Source organism: Ahaetulla prasina, chromosome 8, assembly GCF_028640845.1.
Source record: "Ahaetulla prasina isolate Xishuangbanna chromosome 8, ASM2864084v1, whole genome shotgun sequence".
NCBI lineage: Eukaryota > Metazoa > Chordata > Lepidosauria > Squamata > Colubridae > Ahaetulla > Ahaetulla prasina.
Genome location: NC_080546.1, coordinates 36,942,589 through 36,958,686, shown reverse-complemented (window position 1 = coordinate 36,958,686; position 16,098 = coordinate 36,942,589). Strand labels below are relative to the sequence as shown.

Below are 16,098 nucleotides of genomic sequence, written 5' to 3'. Positions count from 1 at the left end.
TGCCAGCTGACACTGTTTGGCGGACGGCACCCTGAGGAGACCCTCTCTATGAGAGCGTACGGGTCGGTGGGAGGCATAGGGTAGCAGCAGGCGGTCTCGTAAGTACCCGGGTCCTACTGTCGGTCTTCCTCCACACTAAACATCCTGACTAGAAATGGGGTTCTGACAGTCACCTACAATAGGAATTGCCTTTCTATATGGCAGAAATCCATTCGTGATCAGATTCTCTGCAATTGTGGACAAGTGTATTTTGGAACCATAAATTGCAGTATTTGAGGTGGACACAAAGAGTCCCACTGGAACTGAAGTAAAAGTACAGTTTTAGTGAGTTGGGAAGCAAAATATCTTTTATTTTACTGAAGAAGGAATCAGAAGGTGAGCTGCTTCTGCATATTTCAAACCTGTTAGAATATGCCTCGTTTGTTCTTTTAGCTATGTTTCTTCCAAATAAAATACATAAAGCCATGGATTAAAAGTTCCTTTCAGCAGGAACAGGAGTTCTAACTAGAACCAGCATAGGCACAAAACCTTAATACATACTGGCCACAATTTGAGAGCCACAAATATGTATCAACACACATGAAAACTTGTCAATCAAATCTTAAATTGGATCACTATTGACTATAATTTGAGATGGCTAGATGCACCCACTCTCCAATTACAAACTGTAGCGTAATCTGAAACTGTGCTCCTGTAGGTTAAGCACTGGATTCAACATTTCCCAGACCAGATCAATCCAGATACATGCAAATAGGAAAGGATAAAAATGGACTTCTGGGAAAGTGAAAACTAGCAAGCTGAAGATAACTGCAAGAAAAGTGGTGTAATGAAGAAGTAGGCTGACCCTTTGTAACGTCTCTCTGGACAAGGAGAGGACATGATTACCCACAAATGCTCCAGACAGTTGCTCCCCATGAGAATGCAAGTCAGATCTCCAGTGTGATATATTGTTCTCAGAGACAACGGAATAGCCATTTTGCTCAAACTGCAGTCAGTGCATTGTACAATATAAAAATTGATACTTCAAAAACTTAAAATGAGACGGAGAAGAATGTTTTTACTTGATACTTAACTCGATCATAGCATGGATATCTAATAAGCCTCCTGCTGAAAAATACAGCACCCACAAAATGGCTTCCTTGCATTGAACGTATATATGTAAATATGTGTAAATTTGATACCAAAAAGCCGCAGCAAAAGAAGCTACATTTAATATAGAAATTGTTTTATGTTTTTTAATACAGAAATTGTTTTACGTTTTTAATATACAAATTGTTTTACGTTTTATGTTTGATAAACCATGCTGCTATATATATTCCATTATCAGTTCTAAAGAATCCTTTGAGTAACTATAAGCATAATATCTGCTTATGATTTTAGTTTATGCTCTTGATTTGGTAGCCTCCAATTCTGTTATTTTGTATCTTCTTTGTCAGCGGTTCTAAAGTCAATAGAAATAAAGGAGAAAGAAGCAACTTTGTATTATTGTCACTGTGAAAATCTGGGCTGTTTGGATCCATGTTTAAAAAAATCATACTTTTTTTTTTAGAATTGTAAATATGAAAGGTTATTAAGGTATTAAAGGCGTTTTCTACATCTAAGAAAATCATAGCTAATTACCTTTAATGTTTTATTAACATTTAAATCATATTAAATCATATTTTGAAAGAACTAGTAAGAGATATATAATTGATAGAATTAAAGCGATTTCATATTTTTAATGCAAATGCACTATTATTTCCAATTGCTAGCTCTATTTTTTGGCATGGCTTTTAATCTGTCCTTTTTGTGACTGATTTGTAGTGCAACAATTTTGAATAGTTACATACTTTTCCCTTACCCATACAAATACAAATATGTCAATAAAAGGATTGCAGTCAAATAGAACTAAGCTGAATAGTTTTTTTTTTAAAAAACCTGATATATAAGTACAGTATTAATTACACCATACCAGTTATGATTGCATAATACATTTAACTATTTTTAACTGAATTATAGTTTATTATTTCAGTTTCTAGTTCACACAGCATACTGAAATAACAAACGACCATACCACCTGGATTCACACAACATGTAAAGCAAAATGTGGTTGTTTGGCTTACATGGTTAATGAAGAACACTAATGCAGCATTAAATTAATATTTGTTTATCAGATCAAAAATGAAACTGGATCACAATAATATCTGCAAAATAATTATAATATGTATACTTTCTTGCTTGGGATAGACCTATTTATGTTATTTTCTTATGCATTTGAGTTCAACATTAGAACAAATAAACAAAATTGGTTAACACACAGTATAATAGAACCAGATTGCAATCTAATCTCTATAGATTGGAAGATTGTGTTGAATGGAACATGATGCTATTCAATGGGAAGAAATGTAAGTTATTACATTTAAAGCAAGGTGTACATACACAAAGAAAAATGACACAGAAGCACTAAATTGGAAAAAGACTTGTATTCACTGATAAGAAACTGAGCATGAGCTAGCCGAATGAAACAGCTACTAGATTTAATGTTGTTTTGGGCTACTTTAGAAGAAGCACTAAACTAAAACAGATGAAGTCGTTATTCTTCTCTATTTTATCCTGATGTGCAGAATAGTGTAGAATAACAGCTTGAGTATTGTATGTGAATATGGTTTCACATTTTCATGATCTGTTCTGACAAGTTAGAACTGAGTTGCAGAAAAGAATGATACATGGACTTAAAAATAAATCCTACGAAGGCTCGTTCTGGAGAAAAGATGACTCATGAGAGACGTGTGTTCTGACCTAGGTTTCCTGAGACAGTAAAAAGCACACAATTAGTCTCCCAAGCCCTCTTTTTATTTCAGTTCTGTTCATTCACAGCCCGTGATGAGTCACAAATAGTTGGTAAAGAGTGCGACACAAGTCTGCCACAGTCCTTCGGGATAAGGCTGATAAGCACCCATCTTTATCTCCCTTGACACACTGCCAAAGACCTAATTGGCAATTAGCTTTGCAAGGCCACACGGCGCACAGAATGACAAAACAGAGCTTCAGAATTTAAACTGACCAGCACAAACAAAGTTTTTTCCTGCAAAGGCTCATGTGCCTTTGCTCCTCCTTTATGTCTTATGGGAGAGGCCAATCATCTCCAAGCCTTACTCCCAAAGTTTCCCTTTTGTCTTAAGTGTTCTTGCCTTCTGGGAGGTCTGTGCATGCACACACTGGGTACAGGCTCCCCCTGTTCCTCTGCCTCGCTGACGTCAGAGTCTGGAGGCTCCAGAGTCAGCACATAACTCCCAGATGGTCATGGTCCCATCTTTGCCTCCAACGCAGAGCCCTCATCCGAGGCTTCCCCAGACTCCAGGACTGGCCCATGTTCCTCCCCAGCCTTCTCATTGTCCGACTCTGCTGCCAGCTCCACAGGATGCTGGCGGACCACAACAATGTGATATCTGTGTTCAGGTGTACAGTATTAAAGAGTACCATAAGAAAAACAGTCAGGAATTATTTGCCATTGCCACAGAAACTAGGACCAGAAATAATGGATAAAATTGTGTAATTTATAAATACATAAGGAAAAATTTTTGATGGTAAGATGTATATAACAATGGAACAATCTACCTATGGAGGTGTTTAAGAAAAAGCTGGACAGCTTTATTGTAATAATTTAGTTGGTTTTTCTGCATACCAGAGGGGGTGGACTAAATGATCCTTGGGGTCACTTACTTTTCCACAATTTTTGATTCAAACACTAACTTTATTAATCCCAGGCTATACATATTATGCAATAGTGAGTATCTATAAATGTACAATTTTACCTATCATCCCTGAAACAGTTTTCTGTTTCAGCTCAGTAGTTGAAGTCAAATAACCTGTAATTCAATAAACTACTAAAATTCCTATTTTTTTTCTGTTGGTCTTTTCTTATTCTATCCTTTCGGCTTAAAGCTATATGCTCACTAAAAAGCACCTAAACATAGCTATGTATGTATTAGAAACTGCTTTTGAAAAGATAATTGCACCTTTGTGTAGTGGATCTTACAAGGAGATATGCAAATTTAATGTATGTGCAGTATCATTCAGTGATGTATCTCGGGCTTCCTCCCTCCATTTTTCTCTCAAATTATCTGCTGTGGAGGCTGTCACTCTCCACTGCCAAATTTAAATTTCTAACTTAAAATTCTGTTGAAAATAGATGAGCAGAATTTTAATCTAACATTCCGCTTTCCCTTCTGAAAAAAACCACTGCAGACAGTTAAGTACTCTAAGTAAGAATCAAATCAATGTTTTAATTTTAAAAAGGATAATTACAATAATATACAATACATAAAGAGAAAAAAATGAGACAGTGAACAAAGTTAAAGTAGATAAAAATTACTCATATTCAATCACCTATGAATGTGTAAAAAGACCAGACACAATTCTGTCCTAACATGGGTATTGGGCCCATGTAGTGTATTTGTGTAGGGTTACTTAAAACATTATTTCTTCTCCTCCTTGAATAGACAGGTTGTAAAGAGCAGAACACATCTCTATTGGCATTCAGTCATTACTTAGGCATGTGTTTCTTGTACTGCATGTTCTCTACTACTGGGTTGTGTCCAACTAATGGTTCTGAAAAATAAGCAAGAATTCAAAGTGCAGGTGCTCCATTTGTCATTCAACACATTCTGTTAATTATAAATAAAGTGACAATTTCATTCATTAAGGTTTTCAAACATTTGATTACATTTTCTTGCAGCTATTTTACAGGTTACATTCTTGCTAATAACTGTTTTAATGAAGGATTATGCAATTCGGTTATGGATTTGTCATCTACAGTACGCTAAATTTATGATGTTTAGGATTAAAGTATCAATAAGACAGAATTATCTACAGAATTTTAAAAAGTCTAATCTTTTTTAAAAAGGGGTACCATTAATTGTTTAGGTCAGGATGTTGACAGGTATCAAGAAAAGTTCCTGGCAGTATCCCTGAAGAATGTTTTAAAAAGTATTAAAAAATAACAAGCCTTCTTAAAAAAATTATATGGAGAAACCTACCAGGTAAGCTGCACAGTTTACTTTTCAATCCTAAACAAGTTGACAGCATCCCTTTCTATTTCTTTCTTAATCTGTTTTTGTACAAGCACAACAGCTGCAGTGCAGACATGGAGTTTCTGTCCATTTCCCCCTTAACTTAGTTTAAGTTTGGAGGGAAGCAACTCTGTATGCATAAAAGCTATACTAACACAGTGCTTTTCTGCCAAGTTTAAAAGAAAATGTTATAAAGAAACTCTATAGACACACTACAGCATACTCTGTGCTTGCAATATTCTAAGTTATTCAGGTTCCTTCCTTATTCAGAGATTTCAGATCTGTCTGAAAAACATACACGCATAATGTTCATTAAATTAGAACTGAACAATTTTTCATTATTTATCCAGGGATAGCAAGACTAACAATATGTATACCAATGACAATGATTTCCCTTCGACTGATTCAGACAAGCATTTTAATGATATTTCCCATTAGCGAAAAATAATAATAGTTCAAAATAAAATAGATGTACTGTACATCCCAACATGTTTACATAAACAATAACTAAAAAAATTTGTGAACACCAGGACCTGTGGAAGCTATAATAAATATTTCAAAAACCTAAAAGAATTTTTAAAAATCCCTACTTATCCAGTCCATTTAGCCTGACATAGCAGAGATTTCATAATCGCTTGCTGATATTATGGGTTTTCCCATCATCCGCACATTCTTAGCATTAGTAATCCTTGCCATCATACACACTGGTTTATCAAAATACCGCACAAGTGCTGGTTCAGTCAACAGGGAAGCCAAAAATTGCTCAAAGGTGATAGCCCAGTCTCTGTCAATACTACTACTTCTTGGCAGAGAAGTTGGGTTGCTGCTTCGTACCAAAACGGTGTCTTCACTGATGTCTTCACAGTGCAGCTTTTCCTCCTCATGAGAACCTGCGCTCAGGACAGAATATGAAGACATGGAGCTGTCATCTTTAGTATCATCATCAGAAATCAACATGGAAGAACCAGCTCCATTATCCCTAGGAGAAGAATCTTCCAGTTTAACATCCTCCATCTGCGAACTGTCACCACAAATATTCTCTTCTTCATCAAGAAAACCATTTTGAAAATGATCGTGTTGGTCAAGACGGTACTGCTGGCTCCCTTTCTTCTGAATCAGCACATTCTGAATGGTTTTGCTGGTATTCTCAGCCTCTTTAATAGATTGGACACTAAACAGCTTACCAACTTCACCAATCTCTAGAAGCAAGCTTGTCACAGCTGCAGTTGCATGATAAAGATCCTGCTCATTGGGGTCTTCACTGAACATGTTATACATGGTCTTACACAGTTCAATAAATTGCTCCTAGATGTAAAAGATAAATATAATGCTTTGTTGGTAAGCAGCTGTTCATCCTATTAAAATCCAACTGTCAGATGGGGCTCCCAACTGTTTTGCTTCCAATAGACTGACTAGACAACATCTGTCTAGTTTCAATAATGTCATTGTCAAGAGTTCCCAGATTATTTGCTGGGGCGCAAGAGAAATACTTCCATAGTGAAAACTTAACTTTTACATACACATATGCTTTTGATGAGTACTTGCTTCTAGATAATAATTAACAATAACCAGTGCAATCTTGCAAAGTTGTTTAAAAAAGATTTTTAACTATCTAGCATGCAATCCAATTCAAGCATACTGTTTTTGGGCACATGATATGTATATAACACTTCCAAGTTCTCAACCTTTCATCTTTAATAAAGATATAAAAGATGTAGAAGAAAAAGGAACAATAAGCCCACTTTTCCCAGTGATAGAATATTTTACCTTTCCAGATAGATTGCTTTGTTGCATCCCTTCCATTAAAAGCCTCCTGAAAGCAAGTGTTGTGGCAATTTGTTTACCTTACGTGTAGCTCTAAAAATGTCCTAATTCTTTAGCCTCATCCACTCATATGAGGCTTCCAGGCAGGTCAAAATGAAAAAGTGAAGCTCCACCGATTAGAGGCTGCTCAGCTCTAATAAAGAGCATGAGAAGACTATCAAGGAAGGCCACTACTTCCCCCTTTTAATTTGGGTATTCTGCAATTGGAATTAAATCTTTCAAGTTTTAATCCCATCCCAAGGTTAAGCTATATATATGCTTTACTGATATGAAATCCCATCATGCACATTTAGCATCATGCGTATGCTAATTTTGCATTTTTCAAAAGAACACTTACCTGATTTAGTTTAGGTAAGTCCTTTGCAGTTTTGGCTTTGGGTTTATTCTCTTGACTCCAGATTTTAAGGCAATTTTTATTTTCTTGAGAATTCTTCTTTCCTATTACAATCAATTATCCAAAACACAGTAATGTTTATCTGATTATGGCCCAAATACAATTCCCCTAATAGCCGTGATGGTTGGTAAAGATAATAAACAGCATACCTTTTTCTGTTTTCAAACTCACATTAACAAATCCCTCTTCAGCTCCATGTCTGTTCCTTCCTTCTACAGCAACAACTAATAAAAGGATGAATATATAAGCACTCTTTTTTCAAAATGCCATGGTACAGCACAGGGGTGGGATCCTACCAGTTTAACAAGTGGTTTGCTAAGTGTGCATGCGCAGTTTGGAGAAAACTCGCCTTCCGCATTGCTGCAGGGAAGGAAAACAGCTGAGGTGCGGCAATCCACTCTGCTGTGCTGATCAACTGGGCTTCGGAAATGAAAATATAGGTGAGTATAACGGAGGGGCGGGCGGGCCCACTTCAAAATCGGAGTGAACTGGTTCGCTCACAGCTGAAAGTCGGAGCTAACAGTTTGCCCGAACTGGTCTGAACCGGTAGAATCCCACCACTGGTATAGCAGCCTAATTTACAGTCAAGATTGTAAATTAGTCATCAGTCAATTCCTGATGACTACGTGAACTTGACCTTCTAGGGTTCCTTATTTGCTATTGTTGTTTGCAGCAACGTAATTGATCATTGCATCCTTTTCAATGTTTTTCGATTTCCCATAGAATTCTAATGCCTGGGGATTTTTTGTGGTCCAAATAATAATCAGGCCTGAGCCTGGTTTGCTTTCTCAAGCTCAACCAAGGTTGATCTGTGCCAAGTGCTGCAAACTAGGAAAGCTTGTATCTGGCAGATTTTCCAAGACTAAATACTAAATCCATGTTTTATGGAAGAATTCTAATAAAAAATCTGAGAAAAGAAAAATCTTTGAGAGAAAGCATCAGCTACAACTCTGTACCAGAATTAGATACTAAAAGGAAAGAACCTATCTATTGATTGCCACCCCAAAGCCATCGTTAGTCTATAACAAACAATGGCTATTGAATTTTACTGTAACAATTGCAGAACATGGAACTGCACTTAGTATCTCCTACTATTGAATAGTTATAATTAATATTTCTAGTTTTATGTTCTTCCTCTACCTTAATTAATAAATAACTAGTTCTGTAATAAACTGTATTTTCAGCAATTTGGGAAAATACATTAATAAGGAACTGTGTTTGTTTTTGTACAATTATATTCATATTTATGTTTATATATAGTTTTATTAAACATGCTCAATATTTAAACTTCTTTCAAAGTGACTACATGGAATATTGATCTTGACATGAACATATTTTAATCTACCATTATCTTCTCAACAAAAACTCTCAACGAAAGAGCCAGCCTTGTCTAGTGGTTAAGACACCAGGTTAGAAAGCAGGAGACTGTGAGTTCAAGTTCTGCCTTAGCCATGAAAGCCAGCTGGGTGACCTTGAGCCACTTTCTCTCAGCCCAGCCCACTTCACAGGGTTGTTGTGCAGAAAATAGGGGGAGGAAGGTATGCTTGCTGAGTTATTTGTAAAAATTAAGGCAGGATTCAGATAAATAAATCCAAATATATTGATCCAATTTGTGATACCAATCTTTAGATCTATCATGAGCTACAGGTTTAGAAACAAATATTATAAATTTTGTTGGTAAGCCATCAGTTTGTATGTGGAATTCACAAATTTGCTTACTGAATCTGTCATTGTAAGAATCTGATAATGCAAATTTAAAAGACATCTTATTAAAACTGTTGTTTTCCTCTCCCCAGCCAAGCTAGTTATTTTTTCTTTTGAAGATAAGGGAGACTGTACAAAATTATCAATATGTTTAATCAGGAACAAGAAAACTAACACATCTTTCTACCCTGTGTACACTCTGGTGTAATGTCTTCAAAGAAGTACTGAGTTGCTTCGAATGCTGAATCTGGCTCTTCGGGATCAGAAGGTGGATCTGTACAAACAGATATAAGAAACCATCAACAAATTTCATATTTTACACATGCATCTCCATATCTATCATTTATAGCTGGAATTCTACCTAGGTGGTCCTCCAGTTACGATGACAACTGGAACCGGAATTTTCATCGCCAAATGATGCAGTGGTATCATGTGACTGCATCGTTTAGCAATGGCAATCCCTACAGTTCCTCTTACCATCACCTAAAATGGTATAGGATTTCATATGAAAGATATGTTAAGGTTAAGCTATCTGAAATTACCCCATGCTTACATACCTGGCAAAACATGCATTTTATAAAGTAGTTTCAGTTTCTCAGTAAGGTCTCCATGACATGCTGCACCTAGAAGAAATTGAGTCATTGTAGTAATCCTAAATATATTCATCAACCAAGTGTCATCAATTTAACATAACATATGCTCTTCTGAAACAGTTAATATCACTGATATTTGCTTCTAGATATTGAACCTGTTAGACTTAATACCCCTGTGCAAAATTCCTAGTACAGCTTTTAAGAACCTTTAAAGCCCAGCAAATCACAGCTTTACTATTCAAATGATGTGGCCTTACACACTACCATTCACAACCAAAACCTAGATTTAAAAGTACAGCTTCAGGCAATATTACTTTGTCCACCCTTTCGTACACTAACCAGCAGTTATCGCCCCTTCTGTAAGTTTTGGATGGAGATATTTTGCCATCATATCTGGGTAGTATAGTGACCAGCAAAATCCAAACAAGTTTGCTCTCCTTGCCTGGCACGATTTCAATGCAAGGAGATGGATTTTATTCAGTGTCAAAATTTACAATTGTATTGTGAAGAAAGATGCAGTATCTTATTTATCTAGAGCAGTGATGGCTAACTTTTTCGGCACTGAGTGCAATGCAATGTGCATGTGACCCTGGCACACTGCAACCCCCCGTGCATGGGCCCCATGTGTGCCCTGCCCCTGCACATCCTTGTGGGAGGCACGTGTGCATGCACAGCAGAAATAAGCTGGCGTGATGGCTTGCGTGCCCGCAGAGAGGGCTCTGTGTGCCACCTGTAGCATGTGTGGCATAGGTTCGCCATCATGGATTTAGAGTAACTAATAACATTATTTTATCTCACAGTAACAAAGGCCTATCTGTAAACCTTTGATCTTATGGAGAAATAAGATATATTGGATCAACTGGGCAGCATATACAGTGCTGTAAGCAAGTTCAGCTGATTACATATCCCTTTAAAATAAGAGTCATTGCTATATATACCAATTCAGATATAGAATAATTCTGGGATTTGAGGTCCATTTCAATATTTTGTGTTCTTTAATTGAGTTATTTTCATAAAGAATACATTTCAAGACTGTCTGTACACGTATATTCAGTGCTGACTTTAAATAAATTGTGCAGTCAGAGCCAAAACAATAGTTATTGACTCAAATACAGTATAGCACCTAATCTCAGAAAGGGGGATGTATTTCTACTAATAGATTACAAATAGGAGGATTTGAAGAATATTCACTATCTATAAACAATAGATTTGAAGAATATTCACTATCTATAAACAATGGCAAAAAAAAAAATCACAGACATATTTTATAATGCAAATCTGTCTCATGAATGACTGCATGCCAGACAATAATTTTATAGTAATGGGGATAAAAAAAGAGCCAAATGCCATTGGATTTTGTTCTTACTAAGTCCAGAGACAAATTCCCGGAAGTTAATTAAGGAATCGCCGTTCTCATCCAGCAATCTGAACAAGCGTGCAGCTAGAACATCAGAATGAGTTCCACATGCCCAAGGAAAGAGAAGAGTAAACATCCCTTTGAACTGCTCAAAGTCTATGCGGTACTGTTCCAAATAAGGCAAGCTTGGATCATGACGGTCAGTAGCATTGCTGGTGCCTCCCCAGTAGCAGCTAGTGAGATGCTCTGCCTGTTAGAAAAACAAGGCATGTGAAGTTATTATAATCTCTATAGTTATTTCAGCAACTTTTCCCATCACAGTTTATGCATCTTAAAAACATCTTAATATAAAAATGTTTTTTGTATTTGCCTGGTATTAGTATTGTTCTAGTTATAATATTAATTCACTCAGTGTCACAGTTCTTGGAAGTAAATATAGACACAGAAATAGAATAAACTCCATCCAGAAATGTTTCTATCTATATATTTCTATCATCACACGTCTTTCTGTTATTAAGTTCCAAAACTGTTATCCTCTTATTCACTGACTGGTGTCACTTCATACACCTGGGACAAGGAGTAATCTAGAAGCCCAAGTTACCCAGCACTAAAATGTTAGTCTGGAATGGAAAGATCCAAGTTCAAATTCCCATCTGAGTATGGAACTCACTGGATCATTTTGCACCTGTTACTATCTCTTAGCGCAGGGGTCTGCAAATTTGGCTCTTTTAAGACTTGTGGACTTCAACTCCCAGAGTTCTTCAGCCAGCTTTGCTTGAAGTCCAAAAGTCTTAAAGGGACCAAGGTTGGAGACCCCTGGCCTAGAAAGCCTAGAGAAATAATAGTTTATACATGTAAACAACGAAATATGTGTTTCTGGTTATAGATTGTGTTTATATCTGCCTTTTTAAACAGACAGGGAAAATTGTCATTTGTCTCAGATATATTATTGCTTGAGATTTACTATAGTACTTGATTTAAAAGAAAGTTGAATCTCCAAGTCCAGTGAGTATCCTGGATACAATTTAATCTGTAACTTCAAATCTGGCTTTACAGCAAGTGTGCAGGTATGATAATTTTTTAGGGTGAAAACAATTAACTAGCGTCCCTTTGTTTTATTGATTATATCCCAAAAATATTGTCTACATAACAATAAACAGTTACATTTGTTTTCTGGACAAGCATTTCACTCATTTTAAAGTGTAATTTAAATACCATATCCTTGTACATTAAGGGGAAATGAAAATGTTCTGCTTTTTCAATTAAACATTTTCTCAGTAGCACATTTTGCTCTCTTTAAATAAAGTTTAGAAACTATTAATTTGACAAGTAGTACTTAGTAAGAAAAAGGAAGTGTGGTATCTGCTATAAATAACATAGATACAAGACAGCTATTTGAAGGTTACCTTGAAAAGGGCATAAAGTTCTTCCAGCTCATCTATTGTAAATGAAGTTTCAGTTACTATGGTTCGTACCTTCAAAATATAAAAAGGCGAAACTTTAAACACACATACTTATCTTTAATATTTAAATTCAAAGAACAAAACCCCCAAGAACTTACCACATTTCGTTTAGTGGTATCTTCTAGGGTTTGAATGACCTTCAACCTTTGTTTGAATCTCATTTGTTCAATCAAATCTGCTCTAATGGTGCCAAATTTCTAATAGAAAAAAAATACATTCATTCTTCCTGCAAAATTTAAGATACAAAATATACTAAAAGACAATTTCACTTAGACATTACCTAAATAAAGTACCTAAGATGTGACTAAAGGTATGACTAAATGTAAAATCAGGGGTTACATCTTCCTTTTTTAAATAGCAGGTTAAAATATATATTCTGACATGCCAGAAAAACAGTCATATAAAGAGAAAAGGACAGGAAATTTTAGTGGCAATACTAAGGTCAAATATCTAAGACAAAATTAATTAGGCAGAATTTCAATATATTTTAAACATTTCAGTTCTAAAAGCATTTAGATTCTAGATGCATATCTCAGAGATCACAACTTCATATATTTGTAGCAGGGACAGAGTGGGGAAGGATAGACTATAGATAGATAGATAGATAGATAGATAGATAGATAGATAGATAGATAGATAGATAGATAGATAGATAGATAGATAGACAGACAGATAGATAGATCGATCGATCGATAGATAGATCGATCGATCTTCAGCTAGAAAAGGAGTAGAGCAAGGATACAAGAGATCAGTATTTCAAGGTCATTCTGTTGCAGGTGCAGAAATCTCTACCACAGGTACAGATTAGGCAGTAGGTCTCTTTAACCCTCTACTATTTCTTCTAAATGATTTAATAAGAGACCACAAAAATATATAGTGCAATATTATTACTATTGTTCTGGGTATGACTTCCATAAGGATAAGATATGAAAAAAGATATGTAGAAGAGGTTCACAGTTCACTTTTTGATGTAAATCTATCACATATTTAAAGCCACTAATGCATAGATTACATAAATACTAAATGTAGTTAGAAAATAATTAGAGCCTTATATATGCTTGTCTGTGCTATTGTGCCTTTTTAATATCATGAAAACTTGATTTCCATTCAAGTTATCAAACATGGATAATCCGCATTGGTGTTGCCCTTCTATTTATGCATCAATTGAGACAAACCAGTTGGCAGAGAGCCAATTTGGTGTATTGGTTAAGGCACCAGGCTAAAAAGCAGGAAACTGCAAGTACAAGTCCTGTTTTATTATGAAAGCCAACTTTGGACAGTCACTCTCAGTCCAAACCATTAATGGGGTGTTTGTTGTGGGGAAAATAGGAGAGGGAAGATGTATTGGATATGTGCACTGCCCTGAGTTATTTGTAAAAATAATACTGATGGGATATAAATAAATAAATAAAAATAAACCCTGCAATCATTATCAATGCAATCCTATATTCAAGAATGCATGCTATTAATTTCAACAGTGATTTCATCCAGGGAATTTGGTATCTGTATACTACTAAAACTCTCATTTTTGTTGGTCTGTTTGAAATCTTCCATTAACCCAAACAACATACAGTATCATAGCACACAAAGTTTTGAATTAAAGTGCCTCATATCTGCCAATTTAAAAGAATGCATACAAAATCTGGCTGCATTATTCCCAGATAATTGAAATTTTAAGGATCTTTACAGCAGTTGTGGCTACTGCAGCATTGGCACAGCTAAGTAATTGTGATTTTCAACACTCTCTGCCAGCTGCCTACAAAAATGTAATGGGAAAGCCAACAGGGAACTAGCACCCATTTAAACTACCTCTGCTTTTCCCCCCACATGGTCATTTTGTTGATATCTTCAAGTAAGGAAATACTCTTAAAGGTTATGGATTGTCTACATATAATTCAAAAGTAATTCCTGTTCTTTCTGTGTTGAGCAGCTTTCCCAACTTCATTTCCATGTGTTGGAAATACAGAATAGGTCTCAGAATTTCTAGCCAGATTAGATAACAGCCATGACATCCCAACACATCTTGAAGAACAAAGGATTAGAGAGGACAGAGCTACCCTTTCCCCCCTGAAAATAAGACATCCCCTGATAAGCCCAATCGGGCTTTTGAGCGCATGCACTAAAATAAGCCCCTCCACATGCCTTCATCTGAAGCGCCAGAAACAAGAAAAAATTATATTTCTATAGACATGCATTGCAAGATTTGCTGATACAGACGTGGAAAGGAATCAGGAAGACGCACTATTTTAAAATACTGGGCTGGCTATCCAGTATGAGGCAATGATCCACCCTAATACATTAGACATTGGTAAAATGGTAAAATATAATGAAATTTTGGATAACAGAGGAAGATTAAAATCTAACCAAGAATTAAAGGAATAGGGAATAATTATAGATTGGTGTCCTTATCTCCAGCTACAATAGAGATACAAAAAAGATTTAGAGGAATTTGGATTTGAACCGAACTTAACACAACTAGACAAATTATTAACAGGCCTGGAAGAGAAATTACTATCCAAAATATATAAGTATTTATTACATTTTGATTTGAAATTGTAAAGGGGCCAATGATAGCTTGGGCTAAAAATGTGGGACATAATATTGAGTTAGAAGAGTGGGAAAAAAATCATTTGCTTGGTGAGTGTACTTTTTCCTATTCATGTTTAATTACCAATATGTTCATGAAATTACCTCATAGGAAGTTCTGATGAGCCTAAATATATCTACTTCAGGATAAGGCCCTATGTCATCACTTAGTAGTGAATGAAGGTGAGGAATTGGTGGCAATGTGCTGTCTTTATTGGTCACGCTGTCTAAATACCTACAGGTGGCAAGAAAAAACAATAAAAAACATTTTAATTCAAGTGTAAAAGTACATGATATTCCACTTCCAATTTCTCATACATTTATTCACACAGGCATACTGCAAAAAGTTGAAAATATATTAGAGTATTTTTAAAAGTTTTACCTAAATAGCTCTAAATGTTTCACAAAAATCACTATTCTTGCACCAGTTCTATAAAATGAGCATTATTACTACAGCATTACCTTAATAACCTTTATAATACACATTAAGCTTGCATCTGAATGATGCTTGAATGTTATGATGGAAGGAGGTAGTGAAGAGGAAGAGAAAAATGTAAAGCAAGGAAAAATGTAAAGTAAGAAAAATGGACAAAGTAAGGTACATGTATACCCATCATGCTGTTTTCTTTTGTGGTAAACTTTATACACAGTGGAGAAGTACAACAAGTAATTGTAGACTGAAGAATTTAAAATGAATGAACAATAAAAAGAACTATAGTTATAAACCCAACTTTACCTCCTTCCTATTTTCTTCATTAACTTGCTTTCTTATTCCATTTTTACTAATATATTCTTCTTATATAACCAGCCACTTCAACATACTTTGTATTAGTCACTAGAACACTAGTTCATTCTGGATTCTATCCCTTCTTACCACATATTACTTAACTATTAACTCATTCCCATCACATGAAGCTTACTTTTCTGTTTCCCTTGATCTATACCATTCTTGCTGCCATTTAACAAAGTAAACAAAAGAATATTTCGGTCAGTCATTTTGCCTATTTTGACAAATGTTCATTCCAAACCACATGCTATTTGCTAACATTTTTACATATCTTAACCTTTCTGTATTCATTTCTGCATCTTTAATTAGCCTTTTACCATTTACATACAAGTTGTTCAC

At 35.5% G+C, this 16,098-nt stretch overlaps 1 protein-coding gene across 3 annotated transcripts in view; it reads right to left on the bottom strand.

Annotated features, from left to right (window-relative positions):
- Nucleotides 1-4,236: 4,236 nt before the first annotated feature.
- The window catches only part of TBC1D9 (TBC1 domain family member 9), a 57,789-nt gene continuing 45,927 nt past the window's right edge, over nucleotides 4,237-16,098 (bottom strand). Inside the window, exons 13-22 of one of the 3 annotated variants that reach the window (XM_058193086.1) lie at nucleotides 15,078-15,207; nucleotides 12,485-12,583; nucleotides 12,330-12,398; nucleotides 10,933-11,173; nucleotides 9,531-9,596; nucleotides 9,149-9,247; nucleotides 7,419-7,493; nucleotides 7,213-7,313; nucleotides 5,886-6,356; nucleotides 4,237-4,590 (exon numbers count right to left, since the gene is read on the bottom strand). In XM_058193086.1, coding sequence (XP_058049069.1) covers nucleotides 4,582-4,590; nucleotides 5,886-6,356; nucleotides 7,213-7,313; nucleotides 7,419-7,493; nucleotides 9,149-9,247; nucleotides 9,531-9,596; nucleotides 10,933-11,173; nucleotides 12,330-12,398; nucleotides 12,485-12,583; nucleotides 15,078-15,207 — 1,360 coding nt within the window. In that variant the 3' untranslated portion in view covers nucleotides 4,237-4,581. Of the gene's footprint in view, nucleotides 6,357-7,212; nucleotides 7,314-7,418; nucleotides 7,494-9,148; nucleotides 9,248-9,530; nucleotides 9,597-10,932; nucleotides 11,174-12,329; nucleotides 12,399-12,484; nucleotides 12,584-15,077; nucleotides 15,208-16,098 lie in introns of all 3 variants that reach the window. The other 2 variants (XM_058193084.1, XM_058193085.1) reach the window with 2 other exon arrangements.